At 44.4% G+C, this 25,312-nt stretch overlaps 1 protein-coding gene across 1 annotated transcript; it reads left to right on the forward strand.

The window, feature by feature from the left end:
• Positions 1 to 16,583: 16,583 nt before the first annotated feature.
• LOC140722427 (uncharacterized) lies at positions 16,584 to 22,654 on the forward strand. The gene is made up of 2 exons (XM_073037170.1): positions 16,584 to 16,598; positions 20,683 to 22,654. Exons 1-2 carry the CDS (start codon positions 16,584 to 16,586, stop codon positions 22,471 to 22,473), a joined length of 1,806 nt encoding a protein of 601 aa, XP_072893271.1. The 3' UTR covers positions 22,474 to 22,654.
• Positions 22,655 to 25,312: the final 2,658 nt, after the last annotated feature.

Here is a 25,312-nt window from a genome sequence, read left to right on the forward strand (position 1 = left end):
TATTAGAGGACACCAGAAGGATTGAGTTGTTGAGTCTTGCTAGAAGGTTAAAACTTGCTAAGGTGAAATTGACAATGAGGAGGGCACAGATGCAGAGGATAATAGCTGAACATTATGTATCTGAGGGAGTGTTTAAAGTGGAGGAGTTGGAGGTGTTTCCTGAAAGTAAACCTAGTGAGCTTGAGCTCCAGTACAATTTAGAAAAATTAAAGATGGAGGCTGCGGAAAGGCAGAGGCAGTTTGAGGCTAGAGAGGCAGAAAAACATACAGAAAATTGTCTCATAAAGTGTAACAAAGGGGAAGGCTTAGCATGCCTATTCTGCTTTGACAGTTGATGAAGCAGCTTTATACTGTACCAATCATCGCCACTGGGCTATAAACGTGCAGGAGCAGTGTGTGGTTCAGTGCTTTGCTCAAAGACATTCACGCTGCCTTGGCTGAGGCTCAAAATCATGACCTTCAGATCACTAGTTTAACACCTTAACCACATGGTCACGCACCACACATTATGACCTAGTGAAACAGGCTGTGCTCAAAGCTTATGAGTTGGTCCCAGAAGCATACAGGCAAAAGTTTAGAAATTTGAAGAAATCTGTGAACCAGACTTATATGGAATTTGCTTATGAGAAATTTGTGTGTATTTCCCGCTGGTGCACATATAAAAATGTAAATGCTGATGTTAACAGCTTGAAAGAGTTGGTTTTAATTGAAGAATTCAAAAAGTGCGTCCCTGATTACATAAAGACGTATTTAGATGGAAATGAATCTGCCACTATGCAGGTGTCTGCTAGATTAGCAGATCAGTTTGCTTTAACTCATAAGGTTATGTTTACCCTGAATAAGAGTTTCAAAAAGAGTAGCAGGGATAACCAGGGTAAACCAGAAATTAATGCTGGTATTTGTCACACTTGTCAAGTTGTGGCTAAACCTAATCAGGTCATCCCAGTGGCCCCACTCCGGCCTATACCTGCATTCAGTGAACCCTTTTCCAAAGTTATAGTGGATTCTGCTGGCCCATTTGCCAAAGACTAAAGCTGGTCATCAGTATCTGCTAACTATTATGTGTACTGCATCCATATTCCCAGAGGCAATACCTCTCAGAAATATTAAAGCTAAAAATGTGTCGAAGGCTCTTACCGAGGTTTTTTTTTACTTTATTCGATTTGCCTCAAGAAATCCAGTCTGATCAAGGAAGTAATTTTACATCTGGGTTATTCCAGCAGGTAGTTTATGAACTGGGAGCAAAACAAATTACATCGTCTACATACCATCCGGAATCACAAGGGGCTTTAGAAACATTTCACTCTACCCCCAAAACAATGATCAAGACATACTGTGTTGAAAATGGAAACGACTAGGATGAAGGAATACATTTGCTTTTGTTCGCAGTAAGAGAGTCGGTTCAGGAATCATTGGGCTTTACTCCATTTGAACTCGTATTTGGTCGCAGAGTGAGGTGACCCTTGACCTTGTAAAAGGAGCGGTGGATTGATGGGGATGTACATGTTAACTTGTTAGACCATGTTTTAAAGTACAAAAATAAACGACACCAATTCTGTAGTCTAGTGAAACAAAACTTAAAGATTTCTCAAAACAAAATGAAGTGTTGGTTTGATAAGCAGGGTTGCGAAAGAAAATACCGGGTGGGGGATAAGGTGCTTGCCTTATGTTGACGAATCCACTTCAGGTGAAATTCAATAGACCGTATGAAATAGTCTCTCAATTTAATGATGTGAATTATGTTATTACAACACACGACCGACGTAAACTAACACAGCTGGTACACATAAATATGATAAAGCCTTATTTTGACAATCAGGCACCATCTGTGAGTGTTGTTGTCAAAATATATGAATCTGGCAACCCTGAGAATGAAACAATTGACTCGTCTGAGACTTTTCACAAGCCAAACATTGTCCCAGTTAGACTAATGAACTCGGTTGTTCCAGAAAATATTGATAACAAGTTGGCTCATCTGTAGCCAAAGCAACAACAACAGCTGAAGGAATTAGTTCTGAAGTTTAAAGATTTATTTCCCGATGTTCCCAAGCAAACCACGGTCTCAGTACATGACACAGATATTGGTCAAGCCAAACCGATTAAACAACACCCATATCGCATGAACGTAGAAAATGTAAATTGGCTGAGCAATTGTTGTAAGTGTGGAAACAGATTCAGTAGGTCTCAGAGGCACTGATTATGGGAAGGTAAATGCAGAAAAAAAAACAGATGCCTATCCTATCCCTAGGGTAGATGATTGCATCAATAAGGTTGGAATAGCTAATTTCTTACAAAGATTGATCTGTTGACAGGGTATTGGTGTGTTCCATTGACGGACAGAGGTAGAGAAATTTCTGCATTTGTGACACCATCTGGGTTGTATGAATACAATGTTTTGCCTTTTGGAAAGAAAAATGCTCCAGGAACATCCCAGAGAATGATTGATTCTGTAATTCGAGGGTTAGAACACACAGATGCCTATATTGATGACTTAATCACAGGGAGTGACACTTGGAAAGAGCATATCTCTGCAGTAGAAAAGCTGTTTGACAGGCTTTCACAGGCCAGCCTTACAGTTAACTTGGCTAAGAGTGAATTTGGCCATGCCTCTGTGACCTGTCTTGGCTATGTTGTAGCTCAAAGGAAGTTGGCTCCTGTTCGGGCAAAAGTCCAGGCAATTTCTCAAGTTCCTATTCTGACTGCTAAGAAGGCTCTTAGAAGGTTTCTGGGAATGGATGGATATTATCGTAAGTTCTGTAAGAACTTTGCTGCTATCACTCTTCCTCTGACTAATCTCCTGAAGAAGGGTGAAAAGTTTGTTTGGACTGAACCTTGTCAGGAGGCATTTGATCGATTGTTATCAGTATTTGAGATTAGGCCAATCAATGTAGTATTCTCAGCAAATTTAATTAGCAGATTGGAGCTGTGGGTGGCAACACAAGTCATGGGTGCACAGAAAGTAAATGACAGGGCCAAAGAGACAACCCTGTGGGTTATGTGTCCTGAGGGTCACAGCGAGAGGAGATGGAGCCCACTGTTACCACATGCTGGCGATCTGACAGGAAGTCCAGGAGCCAGCTACACAAGGCAGGGTGAAGGCCGAGGTCTCTGAGCTCCTTGTCGATACTTCATGCCTTTGTATGGCTACTGCTCTGCCCATGACTGCAAGGAACTGCAGAGAACTTTGGAGAGCAGAGAACATCAGAGAAACAAGCCTCCACTCCATGGACTCTTCCTACACTTCCCCTCCCTCGGAAAAGCAGGCCATGTACACAAAGAACCTCATAACCTGGACATTCTTGCTGCAAACCCGCTCCCACCTTGGCAGAGAGATACAAAAGCCTTAAAGTTGTACCTGGTGTACAACCAGGCTGAAGGATGGCTTCCTGTCTGCAGTGAAAAGCCAAATGAAAGATAAAATGGACTCGGCCTCACAATGCAACTCGACGTGACCCTGCACCATATGTCTATCTGCATTGCACTTTCTCTGCAGCCATAATGCTTTGTTACAGTGATTGTTCTGTTGTATATGAGCTCAATGTACTGTTGTAATGTATCGATCTGTGTGGATGGTACATCAGGCAAGATTTTCACTGTAGCTCAGTACGTGATGATAATAAACAAATTCCCCACTTTAATTGTGTGGAAATATTAGACAGACTGAGCTTCTGCTCCGGAACCACAGAAGGAAACTGACCTGTTGTCATTTCTGTGGAAAGCAAATATATGGAAGATGCTTCAATCTCACATTACGATCTGCGGTAAATGGGATCAGGTGACCGGTGGTGGGTCTCCCATATTAATATCAGAATCAAGTTTAATAGCACCGGAATATGCCATGAAATTTGTTGTCTCTGCGGTAGCAGTAGAACCTAATTCTTAACAAAAGATTTTAACAATTGTGATTTAAAATAAGTATATATATAGTACAAAAATAGATAAAAAATGTAATAAACTATTCTAATTGTGTGGAACTACTTGATCCGGATCTCACTGCGTTGTCTGAAGGGGACAAAGGTGAAGCTACACGGACACGTAGAGCAGTGACCCGCAGATGCTGCAGATCTGCAGAAAAACGTGAACAGGAAACGGGATCAGGTGACGGGTGGAGGGACTCCGACCTGAACCGATGACTCTGCTCCTCTCACCTCACACACTGCCCGACCCATCCGCCGCATTCCCCACATTATTCCATATTTACACCAGATACATGTCTACTTTTCCACACCATATCTACCCCGATCCCTTTCCCTCCACCCCCAGGTCACAGAGTCACGGGCTCGATTCCCATTCCCTTTTTCAAATACTGGGATCCCTGATTCAATCGCTAAAGATGCTGTGCATTTCAATGTGTTCACCTCTCAGTCCTCGACTCTCTAAATGACATTTAGAGTTATCACATTTGATCTTTCTTCAGGTTATGACCCCACCGCTCCAGGGATCAGTCTGGTGAATCTTCATTGCGCACTCTATAACAAATACTCTCTAACCTCTTTGTTCATCCTCTATGGAATTAATTTCCATCTTCTGCAGCCCCGTGTTGCCCCCACCACTCACCTCCCCCCCTTGTCACTATTTTCACCTTCCACCTCCCCCCTCACCTGGATCCACCTCTCACTCCCCAGCTCTTGCCCCATCCCCACCCCTCACCTCTTTTCTCTGACTATTTCCCGTCCACTCTCAGTCCAGAGGGAGGGTCTCGGCCCGAAATGTTGACGGTCCATTTCCCTCCACAGATGCTGTCCGACCCACTGAGTTCCTCCGGCAGTTTGTTCTTTGGTCTGTATAACCCGTGTTAATATGGGGAGCGGGATTTTACACCATATTGCAGGGTTAGGGTTAATGGACTTTTCGGTGAGACAAAAACATTAATCACGGGTTTCATCACTGAATCCAGTGTTGTGAGATGTAAAGTCCCCTGTTATGTGTCCGGCTGTGCCGTGTTAGTGGAATGGGCAGCGTGGTGTTTGTCTCGATTCGGGTCACAACACCAGAATTGCCAGCGGGTAGTGTATTAGTCAACAGAAAACCTCTCGTCCCTGCAGTCTTTGTCTCCTGGTAAACTCAACACCCTGACAGTGTGGACCATAGATACCCCTTCCTCTCAGAGTCAGGGAATCACTCAGACAGCTGATCGCTGAGAGGAATTATATTTATTGGTCATTAAAGTTCGCCCAGATTCGTTTGGACGGATTTGATGTGGAGTTCGGGGTGTCACAGTGAAAGGGCCGGACTGTTGAACTCTCTCCGTTGTCCAAACATCGTTCCAGGTGAGGCGACACTTCACCTGTGAATCTTCCGGGGTCGCCTGTTGTGTCCGCTGCTCCCGATGCGGCCGCCTCGACACTGGTGACACCGGCTGCTCCGCAGTTGTGCCGGGTAGGAAAGTTTTTTAACGGGTGTCGATATTTTTCTTCCCATTTGTGCGAGAGGGGTGGGTTTTGGGGGTTGATGATAGGGATGCCGTCCTTTTTGATGCGGGGGGTGGGGAGGGAGTTTCATTTTTTTCTCTCTCTGAACGACTTTCATGCTTTCATTGTTTCGTGGTTCTCTGGAGAAGAAAAAAACTCAGCGTTATTTATGAATACCTGCTTTGATAATAAATTAACCTTTGAACTCTCCACTCCGAGCGGGACTTCCCGTTGTCCAAACATTTCAATTCCGATTCCCATTCCCGTTCCGACGTGTCATCCCATCCCTTGCCAAGATGAGGCCACCCTGAGGGTGCAGGATCAGCAACTTATATTCCGTCTGGGTGCCCCCACCCAACCTGATGGCATGAATATCGATTTCCCCTTCCGGTGAACAAATTTACCTCACACCCCTCCCTCCCACTCCCTCTCATCCTCTCTGTCTTTGTACGTCCTCTCACCTGCTTATCACTTCACTCTGGGTCCACTGCTCCATCCCTTTCTCAATATATTGAAGTGTACCTGTGAGTATCGATACTCAAAATATCCTCACACGTCAGGTGTTACATGGTTCGACCTTTATACATCCTGTTTAGTGTTTAAATATATAAAAAGTTAAAGAAGCTTGAATCTTTACATAAATTATTATCGCAACTATACGAATAGAAAATATTGTATTTTGGAAGTGACAAATGTTAACGGGAGGAGAGCAACCATTTGGGAGATTTGGAAATGCATTTCATCTCGTTCATTGCCTCACTAAATTACTTTTTCCTATCAACACAAAGAGAACAAGAGCCTCTTTTCAATCAACTAGTTGGTGGAGCGAGGCCAAGGATTTAATCAGCCACTAATTATATGAAATGACGTAAAACTAGCTTGTAGCCTAGAATTTTTTTTCCATTTGGCTTCCAAAACAAAACTAAATATATCCAGGTGTAGAAGAGGATTTTGGATGATTACCTTGAATATTTCATCAAAATCAGGATGAAGATGAGCGAGCAGTGAATTTTTCTTTCATTATTTTCGACTCTTAAGCATAGGTTTCGATGTGCATTCCGTGCTTAATATAGCTCCTTCCTGGTATCCAATGGTACAAATTGGAAAGAGCGGAAAAATGCTCGCATTTGTGTACAGGTATTCCCCAGCTTCCTTGAATAACGGGTCGAGTGAGAAGGAATTTCACAAGTACCTAAATTAAAAACAGTCACAGCTCCAGGATTTCACCAAAAACGATCAAATATCCTAATGTTATTAGTGGTATTTTTCCCCACCAGCCAACACCCCCGCTTCCGTAAAATTCCCTCTGTTTAATATCCGGGGTTGTTAAATTCCCCGCTTGTTTATTTTGACTTTTTTACAGAGGTGTCGGAGCGGCTCTCCGGTGAGCTTTGCTAGCACTGCACCCCTGAATGTATGAGACAGTACAGTGTTAAATGCAAAATCCTGAACAGTGTCGATGATCAGAGGGATCTTAGACTCCAAGTTCATCGCTCCCTGAAAGAGACTGCACAGATTGATCGGGTGGTTAAGAAGGCAAATGGCGTGGTTGTCTTTATTAGTTGAAGGACTGAGTTCAAAAGTCATGAAGTTGTGCTGCAGCTTTGTAAAACTAGATAGACCACATCTGGAGTGTTTCATACAGTTCTGGTCGCTCCCATTCTCGGAAGGATGTCGGGGCTTTGGAGAGGGCGCAGAAGAGGTTTACCAGGACACTGCCTGGATTAGAGAGCATGAGCTATAACGGGAGGCTGGACAAACTTGTGTTGTTTTCTCCAGAACGGCGCAGGCTGGGGTGAGGCTGGATGGACGTTGATCAGATTACGAGAGGAACAGATAGAGTGGACAGAGGGTATGTTTTTCCTGGGGGTTTGAAATGTCTGACACATTTAAGGTGAGAGGAGATGTGAGGCGCATCTGTTTATTTCCACAGAATGCTGGGAAGCTGGAGTCTATGCCTGGGGTGTTATACCCCACCGGTCACGTGATCCCATTTGCCCCTCCCATTTACCGCAGATGTAACGATCTCTTCGTGCATGTTCACAATCTCCAGGTGGGTGGTCACGCATCCTCCATGTTGTGTTGGGAAATCTGATGTTGGCCACTGAGTCCCGTTAACTTCCCCCGAACTCGCTTCGCTTCCTGACGGTCCTCACATTTGTCCTGGAGCTTTATGGCTGTTGTGTCTTCTCCCGGACTGGGGTGGGTGAGGAAGGAGAACGTCCCAGGTTGTGGGGATCTTTGATTTCACTGCCTGCTTTACCGAGGACTGGGATGTGCTGATCTGGATCCAAAGGACTGTGCAGTTCCTCGCAGTCACGGGCGAAGTAGTTACCGTGCAAAGCATGAAGTGTCCGGATGGGAAACTTTCTATGGTGTGTTGATAAAAATCTGGTGAGGGTCAAAGTATATCTGGCAATGTTCTTGTTATTTTTGCTAATTCTGTCATTTTAGAATCTTTTATACAGCAGTATATACTATTCATTCAGTACCTATGTGTTGCTGGAGGACCATCAGTGATCGTCCTTGATCCCTTCTCCCACCTGGTTCCATCTGCTCATCTTGTTCAACCTCTGTCCAGTCTCCTCACCCCCCCCCCCCCAACCCCGCTTCAGTGATATACATCAACCATCTGGGTCATCCTCAGTCCACCTTGTATCCCACCTCCTCAATGTTATATATCAGCAAACTTTCTTCTAACCCTTGTCTTCATTGTGAAGTGTTCTTTTGTACCTTTGGCCTCGCTGAGTCATTTCCAGAATCGGTTATTGTTAGCTGGAATGCCAGAGGGTCATCAGGTCCCAGTTGTGTTGTGCATTGGTGTGGAGGTGCTAGTTTATGAACAGTGACGGACTGACACACTGCAGCATTTTACTGGCAGCAAAGAGTACTGGGAGAGTTGGTGCTTGGGCTCTAATCCTGTGATTGGCATTCCAGGCAAATGAAACTGCTGGTGTTTTGGCTTTGACTTTGGTTTGAGCTTCTACAGAAGGGGCTGGATGCTCGTCCTGCAATGAAGCAGAAATTTCGAGCAGCTGGACATTGGTTGTGGTGAAATCCTAGATTGCACTACCCAGTGTAAGATGTGGGGACGATGTGTCAGACTCTCGGGGTCGGTGAGTGGCAGATTCAGCTGTGTGAGTCTGTGAGGTTGGGTCCTGGGAGATCACGGTTTTTGATCCAGGTAAAGTGGACCCGGGATTGAGCTGCTTGGGCTTGTGAGGTGTTGATCGAGTATTTCTGGTCTGGGATCAGATGTTTGTTTCTGGAGTTCCTTTGGAAGCAATGACTCCCAATCTGAGGAGAGCATGAGTTCCCATTCCATCCCTCACAGGGAGAGGCTGTGAGTAAATGGGCTGTTCCGTGTTTACAACAGTAGAAATAGACCCTGAGTTTGGTGTTCAAACTGTGTTTGGAAATCCCCCCCCCCCTCACTGTCACACAGTGAAAATCAGGCAGCTGTGCTAAAGATCTGCACTAAAAACTGAAAATATTTGAAGTCATTCTGATGAAATGTTATTAATTGAATTGTATTGTAAGCTGTTCCTTACTTGCTGAGTGTTTCTGGTAATTCCAGTTTCTTTTTATTTCTTGGTTTATATTTCATGAAATGGACCTGTCTTAACCTGGAAATGAAAATGGCTGTGATAGTTTGTAGGCCTCTGTTAGACTCTGCAAGTCTGCCCTCTCCACGCCACCGATGTTGTCCAAGGAAATGCCATTAGGACCCATACAGCTTGGCACCGGTGTCGTCACTCAAGGACACACAGGCAACCTCTGCCAAGGCTCGAACTAGCAACCTTCAGATCTCTAGACAAAAGCCTTAACCACTTGGCCACGCGCCAACACATGTGATAGTAGAACAGTAAAGAAAGCACAACGTTTCCCTTTAAATTATCCTGGTACCAATTTGTCCGTTATTCCTGGAAATGTGTTCAGTAGAGTTGTTGCTAACAAGCTTTACATAAATAATCTCAGGAATGATCGGTGTTATGCATGAGGAGCATTTGATGGTTCTGGACCTGTGCTCGATGGAGTTCAGAGGGACGGTGGGGGTGGTGGAGGATGTATGGTTAAGTAAACCTACCAAATGCAGAAAAGCCTGGATACAGTCGACATGGAGAGGATGTTTCCATTAGACTGAGAGTCTGTGATCTGACAGAGTCTCAGAATAAAGATGCTTCCCCTTAAAACTCAGATGAAAAAAAAATTTTGGCCAAAAGATGTCTGATCTGTGGAATTTGTTGCCACAGAGGTTGGCTGAGGCTGCGATTTGGGTATATTTATGACAGATATTAATATATTCATGATTGCTAAGTAGCTTCAGGGTTACAGGAGGAAGACAGGAATATGGTGTTGGAATAAAAATCAGCCGTGGTTGAGTGGTGGGCAGACCAGATGGATCGAATCATCTAATTCTGTTCCTGTGTCTTATGTCTTACCGGAACTGAATGATGGCTCCTTCTTATCCCATATCATTCTGTGACATGTGAGGGACAATAAAAGATTGTTCACTGAGATCATTATATCTGCCTTCAACGTTTAAATTTCAGTGAGTTTTGTTCTTAGTAACATTAAGCAGAAATGTTTAGTTCTCCTTTTCATTATTAATGTGCTTCATTGTCTCTCTGGTTAAAGTTAGACCTGTGGTGAGAGATTTATTTGAAGAAATACCCCAACTGGAGGCAAACCACGACTGAAGACGAGGGAACAGCAACAAGTGAACCAGCCCGAGGACTGAGAGCACCGACTGGAGAGATCCCATCTGACTCAGGGTTTCCATTGATTCAGTCAGGAGAAAGTTTGGTGAGTCTCATTTACTCAAACACTGGTCCTTTAGACATTACATACCTGTACAAAGGAAGGTAGGAAATAGTTGGAGTGAGACTGAATGTGCCCAGAAGTACCAGTTATGCCTCTGTCAGACCCAGTTGCAATCACTCCAGGTCTGGTAATGTGCTTCCAGCAGCCCAGCCCTTTGAAACCACTCCCATTCCCTCACAGTGGTTACTCAGTTCAAGATCTTGCATCCTCTGATGTAGCTTTTGGTCAGTTCTGAGTGGGGAGAGGGAAAGAGAGGGGAGTATTTATGCTGACTGTCTTTCAAAAACAGCATTTGTTTGAACTTGCTGCAAACTCTCTACCCATACCCTGTACTTTCTCAAGTACATAGATGACAAGTAGCAATGGGCGTAACCCCAGAAAACGTCATTAAGCACGGGACTCGAGTCCAAGAAACAGCCTCTCACCATCACCCTGTGCCTCCTACCACCCAGCCATTCCCAGACTCTTGGACTCTGTAACAAACTCAATGTTAACAGGAAGATTAGTCAGTGATTCAGATGAAGAGAGACTTGTGGCCTCCTGAAAGGACACGTGAGCTGAACTGTCTGATCCTGTGGACCACATCCACCCTCTTTGACAACGTAATTTACCCCTTGCCCATCCACCCAGGTCATGTTGCATCTGATAACCCACAGTACCCCAACCACCCTCCGTCCTGCCAGTGCCCCCACACCCTTCTAACCATTCACCCTACACCAACACATAGAAGGCCCCCTTCACCCATGTCCACCCTCCCAGCTTGGGGAACCAGAGCAAACTGATCACGCGATCCTGACTCAGTGCAAAACTAAAACCAGGGATGCAAGACTGGAGAGCCCAGAGCCTCCAGCTGTCCGGCTCGGTCCCGGCCCTTTCCCACTGTAACCGGCCCTTGATTTACACAAACCCAAGATCAACACCCTCCTCACCGCCATCTGAACAGGAGAAACACCCGTATCAGCTGGGGTGACCTGCAGTTTGTCCCCGTATGTGTAAAAACTCCCCGCTGTCAGATATGGAGACCAGAATCGTATGCGGTAAAACCATATAACAATTACAGCATGGAAACGGGCCATCTTGGCCCTTCTAGCCGGTGCTGAACGCTTACTCTCACCTAATCCCACTTACCTGCACTCTGCCCATAACCCTCCATTCCTTTCCTGTACATATACCTATCCAATTTTTTTTAAATGACAAAATCGAACCTGTCTCTACCACTTCCACTGGAAGCTCGTTCCACACAGTTACCACTCTCTGAGTAAAGAAGTTACCCCTCGTGTTACCCCCTAAACTTTTGCCCCTTAACTCTCAACACATGTCCTCTTGTTTGAATCTCCCCTACTCTCAATGGAAAAAGCCTATCCATGTCAACTCTGTCTATCCCGTTATAATTTTAAATACCTCTATCAAGTCCTCCCTGAACCTTCTACAGTCCAAATAATGAAGACCTAACTTGTTCAACCTTTCTCTGTAACTTGGGTGCTGAAACCCAGGTAACATTCTGGTAAATCTCCTCTGTACTCTATTGACATCTTTCCTATAATTCGGTAACCAGAACTGTATACAATACTCCAAATCTGGCCTCGCTAATGTCTTCTACAATTTTAACATCACATCCCAACTCCAATACTCAATGCTCTGATTTATAAAGGCCAGCATACCAAAAGCTTTCTTCACCACATGAGATTCCACCTTCAGGGAAATATGCACCATTATTCCTAGATTTCCTCACACTGTCTACAAGCTTTCTCTGTTTGTGAACTAACCTCTTCTCTCCTAGTCTCTTCAATTTGATTCCCACCCCCACAACCATTCTAGTTTAAAGTCTCCCCAGTAGCCTTCACAGATCTCCCCATCAGGATATTGGTCCCCTTGGGTTTCAAGTGCAACCCGTCCTTTTTGTACAGGTCACTCCTGCCCCAAAAGAGGTCCCAATGATCCAGAAACTTGAATCCCTGCCCCTGCTCCAATCCCTCAGCCACACACTTATCCTCCACCTCATTCCATTACTACTGTCACTGCCGCGTGGCACAGGCAGTAATCCCCAGATTACTACCTTTGCGGACCTTCTTCTCAACTCCCTTCCTAACTCCCCATATTCTTCTTTCAGGACCTCTTCCCTTTTCCTACCTATGTCATTGGTACCTATATGTACCACGACCTCTGGCTCCTCAGCCTCCCACTTCAGGATATCATGGACGTGATCAGAAACATCCATGGCACCAGGGAGGCAAACTACCATCCGGGTCTCCTGACTGCGTACACAGAATCGCCTATCTGACTCCCTAACTATTGAGTCCCCTATTGCTACTGCCTTCCTCTTCCTTTCCCTACCCTTCTGAGTTACAGGGCCGGACTCTGTGCCGGAGGCACGGGCACTGTTGCTTCCCCCAGGTAGGCTGTCTTCCCCCCCCCCCCTCCTCCCCCCCCAACAGTACTCAAACAGGAGTATTTATTGTCAAGGGGTACAGCCACTGGGGTACTCTCTAGTACCGGACTCTTCCCCTTCCCCCTCCTAACCATGACCCATCTGTCTGCCTCCCATGGCCCTGGTGTGACCACCTGCCTGTAACTCCTCTCCATCAACTCCTCGCTCTCCCTGACCAGACAAAGGTCATTGAGCTGCATCTCCAGTTCCCTGGCTCAGTCCCTCAGGAGCTGCAGCTCGGCGCACCTGGTGCAGATGTGAACATCCGGGAGGCTAGGAGACTCCGGGACCTCCCACATCCGACACCGAGAACAGCAAGCTGCCCTCACACTCATAATTCCCAGCATGGAACCGTAAACCCACGGTGGATTTGTCCGATGACTTATGAACATACGTGATTAATGACCCTGCAACTGGGGACTGAATAATTAGTTCATCTAACAATTCAAATCATATACACCAATCTCCTTGCCTTTCTCACTCACCCCTAGCTACTTACCCCATTTCCCTCACCACACCCTCCTCACAGTTCCTCTTCCTCATAGGGCCTTCTACTTCAGCCCTCCCTTCTTGCTCCCTCTCAATCATCCTTGCTTCGTCCCCACCTCTCCCTTCCCCCTTCCCTCTTCTCTATCCACCTGTTACACTGCTACTCAACCAGTCTCCCACTCTCTTTCACCCCTTTCCTCACACTCTGCTTCTCTATCACCACTCTCTCTACTCTATTAACAAATCGTACTCCCCTCTCGTCTCTCTTCATCTCTTCACTCTCTCATGCCTCTCTTCATTTCTCTCACACTCTCTCCCGTTCTCCCCTTCTATCCCCTCTGTTTCTCTTACTCTTCCATTCTCTCTTCCATCCCTCAATCGCTGTCCCTACCCCTATCACCCACCATCTCACTCGCCATCTCAGTCACCCTCTACCTTCCCATCTCCTCCTCTCTCACGCACCTTCTCACCTCACTCAATCTCATCTCTCTCACTCACTCACCTCCACCACTCTGCAACCTCCTCCATTTCCAGCTCTCTCCCTCTCTATCTATCTCTCTCCCTACATCCCACACTCCCCCTCTCTCAAACACTCTCCCTGCTGGCTCCCGTATCCCACATTGTCTTCCCCTCTTTTCTCTCCCTCTAAATCTACCACTCACCCCTCGCGTTCTCCCTCTTCGCTCCCTGTCAGTCCCACTCCTCCTCCCTGTCACACCCTGCGCTCTCCACCCCATCCCATACAGTGGTATGCAAATGGCTGGGCACCACTGGTCAAACTTCCTGTTACTGTGAATAGTTCAGTGAGTAGAAGGTGAACTGGTCTCCAAAAGTCATAAAATTAAAGACAAAACATTCTTTTCAACATTTTAAGCAAGATTAGTGTATTATTAAAAACACAAAATGCTGGCAGAACACAGATGCCAGACAGCATCTATGGGAGGAGGTAGTGACAATGTTTCGGGCTGAAACCCTTCATCAGGAGTTTAGTGTATTATTTCTGTTTTGTACAATTTTAGAGTGGGGAAAAAAAGGAAAGGAGCACCAAGGAAAAGTCTGGGCACCCCAAGAGATTTGAGCTCTCAGTTAAATTTTACCAAGGTCTCAGACCTGAATTAGCTTGTTAGGACAATGGCTTGTTCACAGTCATCGTTAGGACAGGCCAGGTTATGCAAATTGCAAAGCTTTATAAATACCCTGACTCCACAAACCTTGTCCCAACAATCAGCAGCCATGGGCTACTCTAAGCGGCTGCCTAGCACTCTGAAAGTTAAAGTAATGGATGCCCACAAAGCAGGAGAAGGCTATAAGAAGATAGCAAAGCGTTTTCAGGTAGCCGGTTCCTCAGTTCGTAATGTAATTAAGAAATGGCAGTTAACTGGAACGGTGGAGGTCAAGTTGATGTCTGGAAGGCCAAGAAAACTTTCCAAGAGAACTGATCGTAGGATTGCTAGAAAGGCAAACCAAAACCCCCATTTGACTGTAAAAAGACCTTCAGGAAGATTTAGCAGCCTCTGGAGTGGTGGTGCACTGTTCTACTGTGCAGCAACACCTGCACAAACATGACCTTCATGTAAGAGTCATCAGAAGAAAACGTTTCCTGCGTCCTCACCACAAAATTCAGCATCAGAGGTTTTTCTGACATTGAGGGAGAGGTTGTTTTCTTGACACCAGACAGATGTTGTTCAGAGCTCAGACAGAGTCAGCACCAAATGCTTGAGCATGGTGCGATGAATGTGTTGAGCTGTGGAAATCACGATGCAAGAAGCATCATAGGAAAGCCAGATGAGCCCAGGGCATGGAATTGTGATATCGTAGGCATTACTGGGAATTGGTTGCACCCAACAGTCTGAGGGATGTAGGGGAACCAATTTGTAGAGAGTTCACAGACTATACCAAGTAACAAAAGTTGATATAGCAAGTGATTTTAACTTTCCATATATTGACTGGGACTCCCATGCTGTAGGACTAGATGGGGTAGAGTTTGTCAAATGCTCCTTAATCAGTACGTAAAACATCCGGCGTAGAAGTGTGCAATAAGCTGTAGGGAAACGATCCAGGGCTGGTGACAGAAATTAGTGTATCGCAACACTTTGTGTCTAGTGATCATAATGCCATGAGATTCCAAGAAAATATGGAAAAACAGAGGCCTGGACCTCTCTTGAGATTTTAAATTGGAGAAAGATCAATTTTATGGTATTTGCAAGGATTTGACAGGTGTGGACTGGGACAGGCTGTTTTCTGGCAAAGGAGTACTTGGTGAGTGGGAGTTCTTCAGAAGTGAAATTTTGAGGGTGTAGAGTTTGTATGTGCCTGCCAAAATAAAAGGTGAAAGGTAACTGGTGCAGGGAACCTTTGTTTTCAAGAGATATCGAGGCCCTGGATATTTTGTTCCTCTAAATTCTTCAGGCTGTTGGGTGCTACCAAGACACATTAATGACTACAATATTATATTTCCACACCCTGAGCTCATCTGACTTTCTTTAGTTGTCCTCTCCTGGTTTCTAAAAGCTTATTTGTCCTCTCTTTGGCTTTTTTGTTGGTTTTGGGTTCTCATTTCAGCCACGGTTGAGTCCTCCTGCCTTTCCAATGCTTCCACTTCGTTGGGATGTAGTGATCACTCAGGTCCCGAGTTGCTCCCAGAAACTCCATCCATTGCTGCTCCATCGTCACTCCTACCAGATTCCCCTTCCAGTCAGGTTTGGCCAGCTTCTCTGTCACAGAAACGTGGAGAAGGTCAGAACAGAAACATGCCCACTCTGGACAAACAGAATGGTGACCTATACGGGACTCAAAATAGATGGGGGAGGTTTTAAATAGTTGTTTTGCATCCGTATTTGCTCAGGAGATGGACACAGAGTCGATAGAAGTGAGACAAATCAGCATCAACTTCATGGACCCTGTACAGATTACAGAGGTGGAGGTGTTTGCTGTCTTAAGGCAAATTATCATGGATCAATCCCCAGGGCCTGACAAGTTGTTCCCCAGGACCCTGCGGAAGACAAGTGCAGAAATTGTGGGGGCCCAAGCACAGATATTTAAATCATCCTTAGTGACAGGTGAGATACTGGAGGATTGGAGGACAGCCAAGGTTGTTCTGCTGTTCAAGAAAGGCTCTAAGGATAAATGAGAAAACTTTATGTTTGTGAGCTTGACATCAGTAGTGGGAAAGTTATTAGAACATATGTGCAGGAACCGGATATGTAAATATTTGGATAGATGTGGACAGATTAAGGATAGACAGCATGGTTTTGTGCATGGTAGGTCATGTCTAGCCAATCTTATAGAGTCTCTGGAGAAAGCTATCAGGAAAGTGGATGAAGGCAAGGCAGCTGATGTTTTCTACATGGGCCCACACTTGACAAAGTCACATATGGGAGGTTGGTTCAGTCACTCAGCATTCAAGATGAGACAGTCAATTGGATGAGGCAATGGTTTTGGGAAAGGTACGCTGCAACCGGAGTTTCTCCGGTTAGCGGACGATTTCCCTCCGTGCCTCTCTGGCGTCGTGGGGGTACGCTGCATCCGGAGTTTCTCCGGTTAGCGGACGATTTCCCTCCGTGCCTCTCTGGCGTCGTGGGGGTACGCTGCAACCGGAGTTTCTCCGGTTAGCGGACGATTTCCCTCCGTGCCTCTCTGGCGTCGTGGGGGTACGCTGCAACCGGAGTTTCTCCGGTTAGCGGACGATTTCCCTCCGTGCCTCTCTGGCGTCGTGGGGGTACGCTGCAACCGGAGTTTCTCCGGTTAGCGGACGATTTCCCTCCGTGCCTCTCTGGCGTCGTGGGGGTACGCTGCAACCGGAGTTTCTCCGGTTAGCGGACGATTTCCCTCCAAGCCTCTCTGGCGTCGTGGGCAACCGCGTACGAGGCAAGTTACAGCAGAGGTTCCAAAGAAATCAGCAGCCCGTAACCCGGCATGGATGGAAAGTGTGCAGGGGAGCCGGCTGGATTCAAATTCAGGTTCATCCTGAAGTCCGGCACTGTTACCACCAGCCAGATCCGGAGATTTTTTTCCAATATTTTTATTGATTGTGTGTATATATATAAACTATCAAAAATGATAAAATGGTACCAAATACCGTATATTAGAAACACACTTATAATCATGAATACCCTATATTCATGTAAATTGACTTAAATCATAATATTGAAATCTTCTAATTTTATCATTATACAAAAAAAATCTAATCCGCTACCAACAAAAAGCTGCTTGGTAAAAAAAAGAAAAAAAAAGAAAAACGTCCTTATCATTATAAAGAAATAGATGATAATATGAGCCAACAGCCGTACGTAACAACAAATCAAATGCTTTGAAAATAATTCAAAAATGGTCCCCATTATGTTTGAAAGTCTTTGATTCAGAAATTGAACACCAAATCTTTTCGAAATTTAAGCATGACGTAACATCACGTAGCCACTGATCAGGTATTTCCAAAATCATATCTTGCCCTCCAACAATACCAAATAAGGCAGTCAAAGGATTAGGCTTAAAATTAACTTTAAAAAGTGCAGAAAAGCTTTGAAATACTTCCTTTCAGTACTTTTGAAGACTCGGCCATATCCGAAACATAAGAATCAATGAAGCTAATCCATAGTTGCATCTGTCACAATAGGGAGACATATCCAAATAAAAACGAGAGAGCTTATCCTTAGTCATATGGGCCCTATGGACTACTTTAAATTGTGGGAGGGAATGGCAGGCATATAACGATGAAGTATTAACCAATTTATAAATTTCATTCCAGGTTCCTCAGAGATTGAAGTCTGCAAATCTTGTTCCCAGAGATTTTTAATTTTGTCTAAAGGAACATTTCTCATTCTCAACAGCATGCCATAAATATTGGATATTGAACCATTCTGAAAAGGTTTCAGATTAAAAATTACATCTAATAAATTCTTATCTGGACTTTTTGGAAATGTATGCAATTGAGACTGCAGAAATTCCCTAATTTGCAGTTAAAAAAAAAAGTTTTTTTGGTAAGCTATATTTAGCTGACAATTGCTCAAGCGAAAAGATTTCCTCCAACTAACAAATCCTGGAAGCATTTAATACCCAGTCTATCCCATTCTTTAAAAACTACATCGATCAAAAAGGTTTAAAAAATAGCTAGAAAAAATAGGACTTGATAGAGAATGTCTCATTAAAACAAAATATTTTCTAAATTGTATCCAAATCCTCAAAGTATGTTTAACTACCAAACTGTCAGTTAGTTTACTTAAAGATAAAGGATGTGAAGATCCAAGAAGAGAAATAATAGAGAATTTATGAACAGAATTAGCTATAGAAACCCAAGCAGGACAGTCCTCATGATTAATATAGTATGACCAAAATGTGAGGTTTCCATATATTGCCTGCCCAGTAATAAAACATAAAATTTGGTAAAGCTAAACCTCCATTCTTTCTTGCTTTTTGAAAATGAAATTTATTTAGTCGAGAAAGTTTATGTTTCCATATATAGGAAGATAGGGTAGAGTCAAGAGAATCAAAAAAGGATTGAGGAATAAAGACGGGTAAGGCCTGAAAAAGGTATATAAATTTAGGTAAGATTCATTTTAATAGAATTGATTTGGCCAATCAACGATAATGAAAGAGGCAATCATTTTGAAAGTGTCCGTTTAATGTAACCCAATAGAGTGAAAAAACTTCCTTTAAATAGTAGCTTATAAATCTTAGTAATTATTACACCAAAATAGGTTAATTGATTTCTTACAGTTTTAAAAGGAAGGTTAGTATGAATGGGTACCAAATTATTCAAAGGAAGAAGTTCAGTCTTATGTAAATTTAGATTATATCCTGAAAATTGGCTGAAACAAGAAAGTAAAGAAAGCACAGAAGTTTCGACCTTAGAAATATAAAGTAGTAGGTCATCGGCATAGAACAAAACTTTGTGAATAATACCTCTCCTTAATATCCCAGCGATACAGTGAGATTCTCTAAAGGCAATAGCTAAGTGTTCTAAGGCCAGATCAAAGATCAAAGGACTCAAAGGACAACCTCAAAGGACCAGACTGGATTTATTAAAGATCAATATTCTCATTTCACTATTTGTTGTTTATTAAATGTCATTTATTCTCCTTCTAAAGAGACATTGGAATGTGTGACATCCTTAGGTGCTGAGAAGGCCTTTGATTGGGTTGAATGGAATTATCTATTTAAAACATCAGAAAATTTAATTTTGGGCCTGATTTTATTCAATGGTTTAAATTCCTTTATTTATATCCTTCTGCTCGGGTTTTAACTAATCTCAGAATTACAAACCATTTATCTCCAATGTGGAACTAAACAAGGTTAGGAGATATTTACATGGCATTAAGTCTATGGCACTTTAAATTAATAGTACATAAAAGAAAATCCCAGCTGTATGTCAACAAAAAAGCTACTTGCGTGAGAGTGTTTCAGTTACTGTGGGGCTAGGCACCCATGCCGCTCAGGGGGAACGGGGAATATTACCAATGGAGAGAGTCAAACTGAGCCAAGTAACAGACTGGAGATGGCAGAAATGCCCCATACTTATAGCGCATCAGAGAGTTTGATGGTCATTCCAGATACCAACACTTTGCCCAGTTAGAAGGTGATTTCTCTCTCCAACTTGGGTTGAACCACACTGTAACAGTGTGATATCAGATCACACGTTGGCAACTCAAGTGAGCTCATCTGAAATGTTGTCCTTCACCCACTGATGAATTTTTAAATCTTTTCAGGTTAAAAATGACAAGGAATTTGTAAATGGAAATTCAAACACAGCACACCAGTTTTGCTGTCTCGCTCTAGATATTTAAGAAGTGGAGCGAGGGATTCACTCGATCATCCTTCCTGCTCAGACTGTGGAGAGGGATTCACTTGGTCATCTGACCAACTGGCACGCCCATCATTTTACACAAGGGAGAGGCCATTCACCTGCTCAGACAGTGGGAGTGCATTCACTCGGTCATCTCATCTGAAGGTATATCAGCAAGTTCACACTGGGCAAGGCCATTCACCTGTTCTGTGAGTGAGAAGGGTTTCAGTCGGTCTTCCCACCTGTGGACACACCAGTCAGATCACACTGGGCAAAGGTTGCTCATCTGCTGAATTTGTGGGAAAGTATTCACTCGGTCATCTGATCTAATGGCTCACCTGCGAGTTCACACTGGGGAGAAGCCGTTCACCTGCTCGGACTGTGGGAAGAGATTCACTCGGTCATCCCATCTGAAGGCACATCAGTTAGTTCACACTGGGGAGAGGCCATTCACCTGCTCAGACTGTGGGAAAGGATTCACTCGGTCATCTGATCTAATGGCTCACCAGCGAGTTCACACTGGGGAGAGGCCATTCACCTGCTCAGACTGTGGGAAAGGATTCACTCGGTCATCTGATCTAATGGCTCACCAGCGAGTTCACACTGGAGAGAGGCCATTCACCTGCTCAGACTGTGGGAAGGGATTCACTCGGTCATCCCATCTGAAGGTACATCAGTTAGTTCACACTGGGGAGAGGCCATTCACCTGCTCAGACTGTGGGAAAGGATTCACTCGGTCATCCCAACTGAAGGTACATCAGTTAGTTCACACTGGGGAGAAGCCATTCACCTTCTCAGTCTGTGGGAAGGGATTCACTGATCCATCCAAACTACAGAGACATCAGCGAGTTCACACTGGGGAGAAGCCGTTCACCTGCTCAGACTGTGGGAAGGGATTCACTCGGTCATGTAAACTGAAGTTACATCAGCGAGTTCACGCTGGGGAGAGGCCATTCAGCTGCTCAGTCTGTGGGAAGGGATTCACTCAGTCATCTGACCTACTGGTACATCAGCGAGTTCACACTGGAGAGAGGCCATTCACCTGCTACGAATGTGGGAAGGGATTCACTCGGTCATTTGAACTGAAGGTACATCAGAGAGTTCACACTGGAGAGAGGCCATTCACCTGCTCAGACTGTGGGAAGAGATTCACTCTGTCATCTACCCTACTGGTACACCAGCGAGTTCACACTGGGGAGAAGCCATTCACCTGCTCAGAATGTGGGAAGGGATTCACTCGGTCGTTTGAACTGAAGGTACATCAGAGAGTTCACACTGGAGAGAGGCCATTCACCTGCTCAGACTGTGGGAAGGGATTCACTCGGTCATCCCATCTGAAGGTACATCAGTTAGTTCACACTGGGCAGAAGCCATTCACCTGCTCAGACTGTGGGAAGGGATTCACTCGGTCATGTAAACTGAAGTTACATCAGCGAGTTCATGCTGGGGATAGGCCATTCAGCTGCTCAGTCTGTGGGAAGGGATTCACTCAGTCATCTGACCTACTGGTACATCAGCGAGTTCACACTGGAGAGAGGCCATTCACCTGCTACGAATGTGGGAAGGGATTCACTCGGTCATTTGAACTGAAGGTACATCAGAGAGTTCACACTGGAGAGAGGCCATTCACCTGCTCAGACTGTGGGAAGAGATTCACTCTGTCATCTACCCTACTGGTACACCAGCGAGTTCACACTGGGGAGAAGCCATTCACCTGCTCAGAATGTGGGAAGGGATTCACTCGGTCGTTTGAACTGAAGGTACATCAGAGAGTTCACACTGGAGAGAGGCCATTCACCTGCTCAGACTGTGGGAAGGGATTCACTCGGTCATCCCATCTGAAGGTACATCAGTTAGTTCACACTGGGCAGAAGCCATTCACCTGCTCAGACTGTGGGAAGGGATTCACTCGGTCATGTAAACTGAAGTTACATCAGCGAGTTCATGCTGGGGATAGGCCATTCAGCTGCTCAGAATGTGGGAAGGGATTCACTCGGTCATTTGAACTGAAGGTACATCAGAGAGTTCACACTGGAGAGAGGCCATTCACCTGCTCAGAATGTGCGAAGGGATTCACTCGGTCATTTGAACTGAAGGTACATCAGAGAGTTCACACTGGAGAGAGGCCATTCACCTGCTCAGAATGTGAGAAGGGATTCACTCGGTCATCTGACCTACTGGTACATCAGCGAGTTCACACTGGGGAGAGGCCATTCACCTGCTCAGAATGTGGGAAGGGATTCACTCGGCCATTTGAACTGAAGGTACATCAGAGAGTTCACACTGGAGAGAGGCCATTCACCTGCTCAGAATGTGGGAAGGGATTCACTCGGTCATCTGACCTACTGGTACATCAGCGTGTTCACACTGGGGAGAGGCCATTCACCTGCTCAGAATGTGGGAAAGGATTCACTCTGTCATCTACCCTACTGGTACATCAGCGAGTTCACACAAGGGAGTGGCCATTCACCTGCTCAGAATGTGGGAAGGGATTCATTCGGTCATCTGACCTACTGGGACACCAGTCAGTTCACACTGGGTAGAGGCTGATCACCTACTTAGACTCTGGGAGGAGATTCTCTCAGTCATCTCAACTTTATGTGCATCATTGAGTTCACACTGGGGAGGGGCCGTTCACCTGCTGTGAATGTGGGGAAGGATTCACTCAGTAATCTAACCTTGTGACACAGTACTGGATTCACACTGGGGAGAAACTTTAAATAAGCTGCATGCTGGATATTTGTCCATTACCATTGCTGAATGCAATTTCAAGAGTGACTCATAAATTATTGCTGCTGATCACCACACCCAGTTCTGCACCCTGGTCACTGGGCATGGGAGGAGTTTCTTCTGCTGCACATTCACATTTGATGGGACTGGAGTTTAATATTCTGGATCTGAGAGAAGTAAGTCAGTTCTATTTTAAACTCTGTCTCCAGTACTTGGTGAATTTATAACACACCGAGCGTACAGTAGAGTGTCAACTCAGGCCGGCTGGATCCTGCCAGTGGTTCTGTTCCAGGACAGTCCTTTTCATTTTTTCAATTTTATTATTGATTTCCAGTAAAAAAATACAAATCAGTGGAGAGGTTTAGCAAACAGATAATACAAAAGACATAAACAGCAATAAAGAAAAGTATATATTGTCAAAGTCAGATAGGTTTAATGTTATGCTGTTATATATACAGTGTAATCAAAAAAACACAACTCTTAACAAATCGTTAAAAAAATTGGAAAATGTTATTTATATGCAGGAAAAAAAACAGTAAACTAAATAAGAAAAGAGATTGGGCAGTCCAATTGAGGATAGAATTAGAAGAAAAACAAACAGTAAAGGCACCCTTCCAGTCACCTCCAAACCTTCACAGATAAGGATTTTCCCTAAAGAGAATAAAGAAAAAATAAATTAAATGATATGAAAATATTGAATAAAGGGTCACCAGACTTGCTCAAAATTAAAAGATGTATCAAACGTCCAGCTTCTAATTTTCTCCAAGCTTAGATATGACATAATGGAGGTGAGCCAATAGAAAACAGTAGAGGATTAGATTCTTTCCAATATAACAAGATAGTACTCCTAGTCAGTAAAGTTGAAAAGGCAGAATTTGCCTTTTCATGTTGAGCAGAAGCAGATACTCTCCCTATTTCCTCTGGAATAATCCCAAAAATTGCCGTAAGAGAAATTGGGTTGAACATCCACATCTATAACTTTAGATAATATTCTAAACACATCTCTTAGAGCAGCTACTTCTACGTTATATCTGTCACAAATAGTGCTTATATTAGGAAATATATGCGCCAATTTATCTTTAGACATATTGGCCCTAAGTACTATCTTAAACTGAATAGAGAGTCAACTCAGGCCTGCTGGACCCTGCCAGTGATTCTGTCCCACGACAGTCCTTTTAAATCCTCCCCTGTTGTTCACCTCTTGTTCCCCTTGTGGGACGGGTTCCAAACAGTCACCACTCTGTGGGTGAAAAGGTTCCCCTTGAATTTTCTCCAGACTGAAGAAGTTGTGCTGACTGCAGTTCTGTCTGAGATGTTCTTTGCCCCTGAAATCTCTGAGCTGAGGAAGAATGACATTTGGATTTACTCTCCTTATTCATGGCTCATTTCCACATTATGGGTCATTTTCCCTGCTTCTAAAGGGTTGTTAGAAAACACCACTGTCCTCTAAAGACTGAAAGCAGAATGCGAAAACATTGGTTGGATGTTCAAAGGAGCAGGGTCAGAAACCAGAGGTGAGTCTGCACAGGGCAGAGTTTGGGGCTCTGGACGATGGTCGAGGTAAGAACGTATGATGAGGAGAAGGAAATCAGCAGCGGGGTGTGGCAATGAATGACAGAGTAGCAACATTTGGAAGCTGATTTACAGAGAAAATCATTTTTTTGTCTGACTAATGACACAAACAATACCTGTGGTGAGGTGCTCCACTGGTCAGGGAACGTGTGTGTTCAGAATTGTTATATCTATCGAGGGATTTGCTTGTTTATCCTGTAATATTATATCCGGATGGTTATTATGGATTGTCCTATCTGTAATAATGTATCAATTATCATATAAATTGTGAGATTTTGACTAAGTGGATCAGGCTGGAATTTATTGTACCTTAATTAGGTTAACATGGTCATTCATCCGTTTGTATTTTAAAGCAAGATTTTGGTGAATGATATTTGCCACTTGATTGCAGCTGCATAATCAATCAGATTGAGTTCAACTGCCGCAGGATCCTGGAATGTGTTGGATTGTGTCTGGTATCTCTTAGCATTTTCTGCATTGATTGCCTTGTTTGTATTGTATGTATTTGTGATTTTCTTCCCCTTTTGCTAACCACCTTGTCCTGTATTTCTGCAAGGAACCCCTCTGTTTCTGGGAAGAGGTCTCCAACTCGCAGTCCAGGTGCTCGGTGCTTCCTTGTCAACATCTATTCTGCTCAGATCATTGGGATGTCTCCCATGGAAGGTCATTCTCATTCCACTGGTTAATGTTTTCTTCCACAGTGATGATTTGTTTTTCTGAGGTAGCATCTCATTTAAGTTTTCTGGTCTGTATTTCTTTTCACAATTGCATGTACACATATGGAGTGCTGAATCGTGTTCAAATTCAACTGTAATCCAAGATGGCGGCGCGACGGAGCTTGCAGCGGCCATTCCGGAGCTGATTATCTGTTATTTGTGAAGCGGGGTGCCGTGCGCAATCATAATCGGATGAAAAACGGACGTGGGAGCACGGAGGAACATCTGGAAATCTCCAGGAAGACCTTCTTCGTTACTGCTGCTGCTGTGAGATCCGGGACTCAGCTGGGAAGAACAGGCCCCCATTCCTCGGGGTCGCGTTGGCGGGGCCGTCTTAATACGCTCGGCAGAGGATGGTGCTCGG

Source organism: Hemitrygon akajei, unplaced genomic scaffold, assembly GCF_048418815.1.
Source record: "Hemitrygon akajei unplaced genomic scaffold, sHemAka1.3 Scf000077, whole genome shotgun sequence".
In the NCBI taxonomy this organism is placed as follows: Eukaryota; Metazoa; Chordata; class Chondrichthyes; order Myliobatiformes; family Dasyatidae; genus Hemitrygon; species Hemitrygon akajei.